This window comes from Nomascus leucogenys, chromosome 9, assembly GCF_006542625.1.
Source record: "Nomascus leucogenys isolate Asia chromosome 9, Asia_NLE_v1, whole genome shotgun sequence".
Lineage (NCBI taxonomy): Eukaryota > Metazoa > Chordata > Mammalia > Primates > Hylobatidae > Nomascus > Nomascus leucogenys.
The window spans coordinates 67921419-67933843 of record NC_044389.1 but is presented as its reverse complement, the minus strand read 5'-3'; the positions used below and the strand labels follow the sequence as shown (position 1 = coordinate 67933843).

At 37.2% G+C, this 12425-nt stretch overlaps 1 protein-coding gene across 1 annotated transcript in view; it reads right to left on the bottom strand.

Annotated features, from left to right (window-relative positions):
* LOC115836663 (quinone oxidoreductase-like protein 2) overlaps window positions 1-12113 on the bottom strand; it is a 166707-nt gene extending 154594 nt beyond the window's left edge. The window contains 2 exon segments of the mRNA XM_030818482.1: window positions 7656-7752; window positions 11999-12113. Coding sequence (XP_030674342.1) covers window positions 7656-7752; window positions 11999-12113 — 212 coding nt within the window.
* Between the last annotated feature and the right edge of the window lie 312 nt (window positions 12114-12425).

Below are 12425 nucleotides of genomic sequence, written 5' to 3'. Positions count from 1 at the left end.
GTATTTAATAATATCGAATATCCCTTCATGATTAAAAAAAAAACCTTTAACAAACTAGGCATTGAAAGAACATACTCAAAATAGTAAGAGCCGTCTATGACAAACCCATAGCCAATATTATACTGAGTGGGGAAAAACTGAAAGCATTGCTCCTAAGAATTGGAACTAAGCAAGAAAATCTTGTTCCAATTCAACATAGCACTGGAAGTCCCAGTCAGAGCAATCAGGCAAGAGAAAGAAATAAAAGCCATCCAAATAGGAAAAGAAGAAATCAAATTATCTTTGTTTACTGATGACATACTTTCATACATAGGAAACTGTAAAGACTCCTACAAAAGACTGCCAGACTTAGTAAACAACTTCAGGAAAGTTTCAGGACACAAAATCAACATCCAAAATTTAGTAGCATTTCTATACACCAAAAACATTCAAGATAAGAACCAAATCAAGAACTCACTTCCATTTACAATAGCCACCAATAAAATAAAATACCTAGGATTACATTTAACCAAGGAGGTGAAAGATCTCACAAAAAGAGCTACAAGACACTGATAAAAGAAATACAGATGACATAAACAAATGGAAAAATATCCCATTCTCATGAACTGGAAGAATCAATGTTGTTAAGATAATCATACTGCTCAGAGCAATTTACAGATTCAACACAAGTCTATCAAATTATCAGTGTTATTCTTCACAGAATTAGAAAAAAAACCTAAAGTTCATATGCAACCAAAAAAGAGCCCAAATTGCCAGAGCAATCCTAAGCAAAAAGAACAAAGCTGGACGTATCATATTACCTGACTTCAAACTATACTACAAGGCTAGAGTAACTAAAACAGCATAGGACTGGTACAAAAATAGACACATAGAACAATGGAACAGAATAAAGAACCCAGAAATAAAGCCACATACCTATAACCAGCTGAATTTTATCAAAATTGATAAGAATAGACAATGAGGAAAGGACACTCTATTCAACAAATGGTGCTGGGAAAATTGGTTAGTCATAGGCAGAAGAATGAAAATAGACCCTTATCTCTTACCATATACAAAAATAAACTCAATATGGATTAAAAACTTAAACATAAGACCTGAAACTATAGAAATCCTAGAAGAAAGTCTAGACAAACTCTTCTAAACATTGGCCTAGGCAAAGACTTTATGATGAAGACCCCAAAAGCAAATGCCACAAAAACAAAAATAGACAAATGGAACTTAATTAAATTAAAAAGCTTCTGCACAGCAAAAGAAATTGTCAATAGAGTGAACAGACAATCTACAGAATGAGAGAAAATAATTGCAAATCATGCCTCTGACAAAGGACTAATATCCAGAATCTACAAGAAACTCAAATAATTAAACAGAAGCAAACAAACTCATTAAAAAGTGGACAAAAGACATGAACAGACATTTCTCAAAAGAAGACATATGAGTTGCCAAACATGAAAAAATGTTCAATGTCACTAATCATCATGCAAATTATGCAAATTAAGCCACAATGTGATATCATCTTACACCAATCAGAATGGCTATTACTAAACAAAAAGCAATAGATGTTAGCATGCTTGTGGAGAAAAGGGAATGCTTATACACTGTTGATGGCAATGTAAATTATCACAACCTCATGAAAAACATTCATATTTCTCAAAGAACTAAAATAGAACTGCCATTTGACCCAGTAATCCTGCTGCTGAGCATTTACCCAAAAGAAATCATTATATACAAAAGACACCTTTATTTGTATGTTTATTCCAGTGCTATTTACAACCACAAAGTTATGGAATCAACCTAAGTGTCCAACAACGGTGGATTGGATGAAGAAAATGTGGTATATATACATTACAGAATAATATACAACCATAAAAACAATAAAATCATGTCCTTTGCAGCAACATGGATAGAGCTGGAGGCCATTCTCCTAAGTGAAATAACTCAAAAACAGAAAAATCAAATACCACTTATTCCCACTTATAAATGGGAGGTAAACAATGGGTACACCTTGACATAAAAATGGAAAAAATAGACACTGGGGACTCCAAAAGTGGGGAGGGTAGAAGAGGGGTGAGGGTTAAAAAATTACCTATTGGGTACAATGTTCACTATTTGGGTATTCTAGAAGCCCTAATCTCACCGTTATACAATACATCCATGTAACAACCTGCACATGTACCCCCTAAATCTACATATAGATAGAGATATAGATATACACCTGTATCCCTGAATCTATATATGTGTGTGTGTGTATGTGCCTGTATATATATTTATTTATATATATATATGGGATATATACACACATATATATGACATATACGCACATATTTATATATATCCATTTAGATATGTTCATATGCCTCTCTTAAAAATATACGATAGAGTTAATATATAAATCTTAAGGAAATTATATTAATTATAACAAGAACCACTTGTTGCTTATTAGAAGTGCAGATTCCTAAGCAATGCTCTAAAGCTAAAGAATCTGCATTTCTCCAAGTAGGGACTGGAATATGTATTTGACAAGTTCCAAAGGTTTATTGCATATATTCTGAAGTTTAAGAACGACTGATGAAGACAGACCATCTAGAGTTTGATGAGTATCCCTCATTCCATGTAGACTTATACAACCTTCCTATCTCAACTGTATGGCCATGATCTAATTCTAAATGAAATTTTTATCTTAATAAAATACAGGAATCTGAAATCAACCATTGGTTAGTGATATGGTTTGACTCTGTTTCCTCACCCACATCTCATCTTGTAGCTCCCATAATTCCAACATGTTGTGGGAGGGACCAAGTGGGAGATGATTGAATCATGGGGGCGGGTCTTTCCTGTGCTGTTCTTGTGATAGTGAATGGGTCTCACAAGACCTGATGGATTTAAAAATGGGAGTTTCTCTGCACAAGCTCTCTCTTTGCCTGCTGCTATCCAAGTAAGACATGACTTGCTTCTCCTTGCCTTCCACCATGATTGTGAGGCCTCCCCAGCCACATGGAACTGTAAGTCCATTAAACCTCTTTCTTTTGTAAATTGCACAGTCTCAGGTATGTCTTTATCAGCAGCATGAAAACAGACCAATACAGTTAGTTTCCCCTTGGGAAAACAGCTGATCCTCACTAGAGTTCAAACATCTTATCAACTGGGATCTTGGCAAGTGTTACACAGTAGACCATTCTAGGCTACAGAACATAAGTTTATGAAAGCAGCAACTTTCTCTGTTGCTTTACTGCTACTTCTTCCATGCCTGGAAGATTGGACCCCTAATAAATATTCAGGAAATAGTCATTCATCCATTCTCCAGCAAGAACCCAAGAAATAAATTTTCATTTTCTTCCTAGGAAATTTTACCACATTCATGTGGAGACAGAATAGAATCCCTTAAAATAACATTTTTTTTTGTTTTAGAACATAAGTGTCAATATGTAGGCTAAAGCCATGATTTAATGAGGACCTAACAATGATTAATAATGATTTGTACCTAACATTTTAAGATCATCAGCATAGCAAGGAGATTTTTCTTATTTTAGCATTACAATGTTTACATGAACATTGATCATTTTAAAATAATGTGTTGCCTTAGGTAAATATTCTCATATGATCTTGTTTTACTCTAACATTTTTTAGCTACCACAAAGGCTAAATTATAAGACATCTCAGAGGGGAATCATAAAACAAATATATTACATATAAATTATTGAGGTATTTTCTCATATTTTCTCTTATTTCACAACAAAATAATGCCTAATGTATTAGGTGCCTCAGGTCTGTCACTAAACTCCTTTTATAAAAACAATGACTGTTCATACTAATGTTAGCACTTCATCAGAAAACATTTTGTTTTCTTGTGAAGACAATGTTAAAACCTCTCAGTTAAAACAATGAAATTAAAGCAGTACATAAACTTATGAGACTATTTTACTGTTTGTCATTATAAAAGTGTCAAGCAAATTCAAAAGGTACTGCTGTCATGTAATAATAGAAATATGTCTTCTGGGCCTGGCGCAATGGCTCACACCTGTAATTCTAGCACTTTGGGAGGCCAAGGTGGGTGGATCACCTGAGGTCAGGAGTTCAAGAGCAGGCTGGCCAACATCCCCATCTATACCAAAAATACAAAAATTAGCTGGGTGTGGTGACACTTGCCTGTAGTTCCAGCTACTCGGGAGGCTGAGGCAGGAGAATCACTTGAACCCGGGAGGCAGAGGTTGCAGTGAGCTGAGATCACACCACTGCACTCCAGCCTGGGCAACAGAGCAAGACTCCGTCTCAAAAAAACAAAACAATGTCTTCTGCACATCATGACTAAAAGACTGCGTATCACATAAGAAAGTAAAAGAGAATTATTCACATGAGCTGTTCACATTGCTGTCAATTGTAAACCTGGGTGACTACAACATCTACAAACTGATCACTAGACATAACTATTGTTTACATCCTAAAACACACTGGTCAAGCCAATAATCATTATGACCTAATTCACAATAACACAAGCATGAGACTAGCAGACCTATGCATTGCATCAATCAAAGACAAAGCAATCATCACTAAAACCACAAGTAGAAAGAAAACATCAAAGCCAGGCACAGTGGCTCACGCCTGTAATCCCAGCACTTTGAGAGGCCGAGGCAGGAGAATCGCTTGAGCCCAAGAGTTGGAGACCAGCCTGGACAACAAAGTGATCTCATCTCTACAAAAAATAAAATAATTAGCTGGATGTGGTGGCACATGCCTGTAGTTCCAGCTACTCAAGAGGTTGAGGCAGGAGGATTGCCTGAGCCCAGGAGATTGAGGCTGAAGTGAGCTATGATCATGCCTCTACACTCCAGCCTTGGTGACAGAAAGAGACTGTCTGAAAGAGAGGGAGAGGGAGAGGGAAAGGGAGAGGGGAAGAAGGAAGGCAGGAAGGGAGGAAGGAAGGAAGGAAAGAAGGAAGGAAGGAAGGACGGACGGACGGACGGAAGGAAAGAAGGAAGGAAAGAAAAAAAAAACAGCTGCTCATGAAACCAAGTGAGGTAGAATAACTGATAAAAAAGCCCATGTAAAAGTGTAGCATCAAGGAAAGCATCATCTTAGTACTGTGAACTTTCAATAATCATTATTAGGTTAAGGGATTACAGATCAGAAAGTAGCCCATAAGTATGATGATAAATGATTAACATTGTTCTCTAAAAACTTAGGATTATTTTGAAAATAGCTGTTATAAGATGCACTACTATAGGACTGACCAATGAATCTTGGCCAACATACCAAGAGTTCTGGGATTTAATAAAACAAATATGAAAAGTCTTATTCTAGTTCTACTACATAGCATAACCATAAAAAACAATGAAAAAAATCTCTAAACTAAGTTTGGAATTGAGTATTTAGGTTTAAGAAAATTGTCAAAGCTTTTAGGTATTTGCATTTTTATTCAGAGATTTCTATCCTAACAACAGATTACTGAAATGCATTAAGGCATTTAGAATAAAAAATAACCCACATTTACCTGATTAAGGATTTTGTAATATATTATTATTGGTACTTTGGTATGGAACTTCTTAAATTACTTTTGCACACATTATTTAATTTATTATTCAAAGATCTCCACAGGAACTAGAGAGGAAAGGTGTTATTATGTCTACCTCTTGAGAAAAAATACTGAGAGGAAGAAATTTTGTAAAACATTTATGGGAGTTTATATTCGGTGTGCATCAGAATGACAGATCTGATTCAGCCTAAAGACACAAATCATCTAACTTTCAGATTTTCTACTCATGTTTCTATGTCCAAAAGTTTTGGAAGATTCATACGATTATATAGGTAATTGAGGTTATAACTCATATTTATGAAACAAAAAACAAATATTCAAATAGAGGGTTTATTCATTTACAAAAAAAATCATGGAGGATTCCTGTAAACAGCATTTTAAGAGAGAAAAGAAAGTACCTGAGATGACTAAGTATCCAGTAGGTTGATAGGCAATTTTTATGTTTTTCCTAAATTAATTTTCCCATTAGTCCTGCAAGGTAGGATTATTGCATCATTTTGTATAAAATGTAGCTCAGAAAGGTTGAAAAATAATGAAGTCTAGGGTTTTCCCCATTACCCTAGTGCTTCTCAAACTCATCCCCACAGTGCCCTGATGGCAGAAGAGAGAGAACATGGACCCAAGGACCCTTGCCCTTGCACCATCACTAACACCCTTGTCACATCCACATGCAGCCTAGGTTACCTCATACAAGGACAATACCAGACACTCCAGGCACACCACATCCAGACACACACAAGCCATGTCGCAACTCTGGCATTCTGACTTCCCAATTCCTTCTGCCCTATGCTTACTTCATTACCTTAAACCCCTTACTCCTCCCCAAAACCCAACTTAAATGTCACCTCCTGAGTAAATCCTTCAGCCTGTTTTGACACCTACAGAGAATGACCTACACAACATTTTGTTCATACATGTATAAGAATATTAACTACCTTTATTGTGATTTAGTTATGTCCTATTGTGTCACTAGACTTGGAGCTCTCTGAAGGCAGAGAGCTATCTGGTTCATTCTGATATCTCTAGTACCTAGCACGGTTCCTGGGAAAAGATAGATTTTTCTATGCATGTTTGTTGAATGAAGTGCTAGCAGGTAAAGTAGAAAACCTGGTAACTGTTGGGTTGTTTGAATGTAAATGTGCTTCCAAAATATTTCTGGGTAGAGAATGAGTAAATAGTTAAAAGTAGTGTGTTCTCATTATTCTTTGAAACATTCTTTCTACAATCTTGCTTTTTCCAACCTATTTACTCTGTCATTGATTAAAGGGCTGGCTAGGAAAATTTTACATAGCCAAAACTATGACAAATTACTAATTAGTACCATCCAAATTCATAAGATACAGGTGTTTCTAAAGAGAAAACAGATAATAAGAACTGGAATGCCCCCAAAATATGTAAATAGCTGCTTGCTTTTAATAATCAGAAAATCAGATTTGACTACCTTATTTAATATTTGTATCTTATTTCTATATCTTACTCAAAAATCCTAATGTTGTGAAAATAAATTTTTATAAAGAGTTTTGAAAGTAGATGTTTTTAAAATTTCAAACCTCAGAGAATATCTCATACAAAGTTTTAATGAAACATAAAAGGTAAAACTCCTATTAAAAGAAAGAAATAAATAGGCATCACTGTCCTCTTTTTACTCATTCATCTCTGCTAGCCTTAGGGAAATACACATTTACATGGAAATTGCACATATTTTCAAAAACTACAAAGCAATGACAAGATAACAAAATGAAAAACTTTTCTCCTCTACCAAAATCAAAGGCAGCTAAGTTCCTATTCTTCCCTGATTTTGTGCAGCTGAGATTGTTGCTCTAATAATTTCAACAATAACATTAGTAATAGGTTACAAGAGGTGATATTCTTCATGGAGTATTTTTTTTTTCCTTATGGGGTTGTCCCCACCCCAAGAGCAGCAAATAAGCCCCTGACTACTCGTAAAACAATTGCAGGTGATGGACCAGCCGACACGTGCCACCGAGGGCTCGAGCAGGATGGGAAGCCTTCAGGCGTCCCACATGGCCACTTTTATGACAGTTTGTCCAAACATAAAAAAAAAAAGCAACTACTACAGCAACAAGGCTCAGGGGAAAAGATGCAAGCTAGGCATGAAAATACTTACTGATTCCTGAGTGTGTGTGGTTGAAAGATGTAGCCACGAACCTTGGCAGAAGGGCTCCTTTGAGGGCAGTGTGAAAGGTCAACGGTTTTGCCATAAACTAACAAAACACAAAGAAGGGGAGAAAAAGTAAAAGCAGCCCCCATGGGGTTAATTATAGCAGAAATATTATCCAGTCTCGAGCTTCTGGAACTATAAACCTACCTGCTGATTCTCCTTTCTTCTCCTTCCATGGGACGGGAATGCAGCCAATCAGAAGCAGTTATAGATACCACCCACCTCGCCGCTAATCCGTTGCAGGTTGGCAAGAGAAAGCTAAAACAAGATAAGTGCCTCCATCCTCTCCTGCCTTTCCAATCAGTTAATACTGATCGTTATTTGGTCACTGGCTAGTCCAGCTGCAGTGATTTGCTACCTCCTCCTCCCCTCTCATATTTGCATTTGAATTGCCTTCATCCTAACGCTAAAATGGCTCAAAGCTTGTTTTGCCTGACCTTATGGAGATAACGTGCACTTCTTCATAATCAGTCAGTATCTACCATCTGTGTCTTCCTTGAACGATGCCTGGATAATGTTCACATCTTCCAACAGATGTTCTAAGAGTGATCAGGCTTTTTTTCTTCCGTAAGCATGAATCCTTATAATATATACATAAAACATGCATATATATGTCTATGTGTGTATGCATATATGCATGCAGTCTGATTATATTGCTTCATCTTAGATAATTTCAAGCTGCTTGGTTGGTGATCATTTGGCTTTAAATACTTTTATAAATAGCATAGTCTCATTTTGACTAAAGATGAGAATTTTAGTTCCATCTGTATAGGAAGCCCTTAAATTGCAGCATATTTATGTGGTGAGACTTGGTAGCTGGGAATGTCAAACTGTAGGCTTTACTAACAAATGTGATTTGCCAAGTACTCTCATAATATTTGAAACACTAAATTAGGCACTTCTTGTAGCCAGAAAAAAATGGCAGTTCTTTCCCTTATTGGGTTTATATTCTAACAGATATCACCATCTGCTATTTATTCTTCTTATTTTGAACATGGTATCACAGAGACACAACAAGTTTAAATGAATCTGTAAGATTCTATAGTTAACGTACTCCATCCAGGGAACTGGAAAATCTTTAGAAGTTATTTTTCTTAATTCACTTTTATTGGAAAATGTTCTCTCACTTATATTGGATTAAGAGTTTAGACTCTGAAGGCAGACTGTCTGAATTCAGATCTTACCTACCTCTACCAATTGATGGTTGTAGCACTCAAGCACCCTACTGAACCAATTTCTTCATCCACAAAGTGAAAATAACAGCTATACCTATTCTTCAGAATTGTGGCTAAGGGTTAAATGAATATACTTAAGATCCAGGTCTACAATAAATTCCATGTCAGCATTAATCCTTACCCATAGGCTGTGACACTCCCCAAAAGGGACATGCTTAAGCCCAATGTTCAAGTCTATATGGCCACCATTTCTGTATACTTATATACATTCTCAATGAAAATCACAAGTCTAATTTAAATGTGAGACAGCCACATTTGCTGAGTAACGACTGTGTGTCTTCACCTTCTCCAATATTGTTAGTTGCCTAACCAATTTTCATCTTTCACTTCTTCCTTACCAAATAATCTGTTTTTTATCGTGGGGTTAGCAATATTTCCAGCTAAAAGAAAGAAAACACATTTCCCAGACTCTTATTCAGATGGGGGATTCATGTGATACAGTTTTGGCCAATGAGATATCAATGGGAGTTTTTGGTTGAGATTCCTGAGAAATCTCCTTGAAAGAAAGCAAATTCACTAGCATGTGGAGTTTGCTTTGGCTCTTTTTCTTCCTGCCTGCAGAGTGAATGTGATAGCTGGAGCCCTAGCAGCCACCAGGTGACCATTAGAAAAGAGGGACTCCAGGGATGCCTGAACAAAGGGGCGAAGAGAGCCTGGGTCATGCCTTCATAGCCCTGGACTACCTTTCTTCCAACTGACTTCTCATTAGGAATTAAAAGATAAACCCTTATCCTACTTGAACTACTCTTATTTGGGTTTTCTATACATACAGCCAAACTCAGTCCCTAATATAAGTGGGCATCATTGTCCCCACTCACAGATAAAGTTAAGGAACTCCTGTGATGACACAGCCTGGAGATGGTGGAACTGGATTTGGAACCAAAGCAGTCTGGGCCCAGAGCTCACATGCTAAATTATATACTACAAGCTTCTTTAAAAAGTACAAATAAGATTAGATTTAGGAACCATAAATTGACTTTATCTGACTTTTCCTCCTATCTATACACTCCCTTTCCTTGATCCACCATTCATTCCTTTGGACAACTAACCCCATTTGGTGTACTAAGTATCAAGCACACTGCACCAGGCGCTGGAGATGCTACACTGACAAGCCAGACAAGATCCCTGCCTCATAGATCCTGTACCTGTGGGGGTATAGATGAGAACATAGACCATTACAATGTTATAAGCACAATCATGTGGGTGATACAAGGTACCATGGGAAACAAAGGAGGAGTCCTAGCCCAGTTGGTTTTCTCTCCCTCTCCAAAAATATAGTGATTAATTATCCAGATGTGCAGAAAAAAAAATCAGAAAAAGTGAGCTCCTCTACTTAAATAGTCTCATAGATTATTTTCTCCTGAAGGAGAGGGGAGCCAGCTAGAAAATTTTCCTTACACCTTCTTGACTTGACACAGGATTCCTCAGCCTTTTTTCATGTTTCCTATGCAATCATTCTTACAATTGTTCTTACTCTTGACATACAGAGGTGAGAAATATTTCCCAATTCTCCCACAAGTAGCATTCAAAGGACTGTTACTCTACTATGGTTAGTCCCACCCATGTCTCTTCACAAGCTGTGTTACTGTCTGCCTTCAGAAGCTGTCTCTTCAGTCTGTGTTGTAATAAGGCTATCACCACTCTGCTTGCCTTTGTTCACTTCCATCCCTCCTGGATAGAATGGCAATTGGAAAGGAACAATGAGGATCCTCCTTTTCAATCTTCTGCAGCAGATCCACGTAAAATAACTTCCTTCTCTGTTTCACAAAGCCCAAACCTTTCTTCTGACACTACCTTAAGCTTCATCTATGTTTCACATACCTAATATATGAAGACCCCCTTTTGTTAACCACTGCATCAGGAAATCGAGTCAGATAATAAACTACTCTCTCTTGCTCTCGCCCCCCATGTCCTTCTCTCTCAATAGAGCAATATATCTCATAAGATTCTAAAAAGGAAAGGCAGAATGAGATTGTTAAAACCTCCACTGCATTTTGATCCTATCTTACCTGGTTAACTATCTATTCGTCATTTGCCTTCTGAGTATGAAATACAGAAGCATCATGCTGCTCGAGGGAACATCAAGCTGTACTTTGCTGGTTTCTACCATTGACAGGCACCAACATGGAATCACTTGATAAACCTAAACGCAAAGAAAGTATTCAGGTAATAGACACAGCACAAATGACAACAAAAACAAGCAAATGTATTACTTTAATTGTCGGTAGTGGCTTAAAAGCATGGCACAGACTACGTTTTTTGCATGAATAATGACCCCTTTTGTCTTCCAGATTTTTACAATAACAAACTTATATGCCTATCTCACTTTTTAACACATTATCCCTGGTTATCCCATTTGTCACCATAATTATGTGACTTGAAGGGCAATAATCTGGTGAAACAAGGACTTTGAATTTTCATTCTAAGCTCATAACTTCTGATATGACCTTGTAGGAATTATCCAAGCTCCACAGTCTCATCATTAGAATAGCAGTGACAATAACCTACCTCAGAGGTTTATATGAAAACAAGCAGATTTTTCAAATCATGATGAGACATTTTTCACAAACAAAGAGCTTTGAAGCTGTATTATCATTCTTGGACTTGTGCTCTATTTCCAATTACGGGGTGAAGTCAGTCACTGATTAATCATTGCTAGAGCTGCAGTCTCTTCCTAGGAAGTGCAGCCACATGGCAGAAGAGTGTCAAGATGAAATATGCATTGGAATATCACTCTCACAACTTTGGATAACAAAGGGGGCTGTTGGTTCTTTTTATTATCACAAAAAACATCTGAGTTCTTTGTGTCTTCATAGAAAACTGAACACAGGGAAGCTTGATAGAGGGGAATCAAGGATGAGAACACTGATTTCTGTCATTTATTCTTACCATGCTGAAGAAGAATCAGTAATAAACACTGAACTGAGGCTGCCATCTTATACCATCTACCCCATGTGTATTCAGCATCTGACAGTACCAAGGCTTAGCATATTAGGCAGAAAACCAGATTCAGATAACAAAATTGTGCTCCTCATAAGACCCCAGTGTGCTAACCCTTTTCACCATCATTACTCCCTTTTTCTAACTTTCCTGTTGGATTCCTGAGTCTCTCACTCAATTTTTGTACACTCTTGTCCTGTTCTGCTCCACAGTGCTGGGCCCTCTCCATTTTCCGTAATTTCAAGAGAAATTTCCACCAACAAAAGTCTTACTGACGGTGAATATTTACATTTATTATGGGCAAAAAGTGATAGCAGCCATTAAACTTCACCCTGCTGGAATCCTCTCCTAAATATTTCCATAATCCCTTTGGACTCTCAAATGTGAGCTTTGGGTAGGATGATAAACAGGCACATGGACAACTGCTGAGTCTAAGTCTCCCTCTTTCTCCCTGCCTCTCCTCCCCCTTTCATGGTTTTCTCCATGAAGCTGCCAGGGGCCTTTTGAAAATGTGAATCAGATCATTTCACTCCTTTCCTTA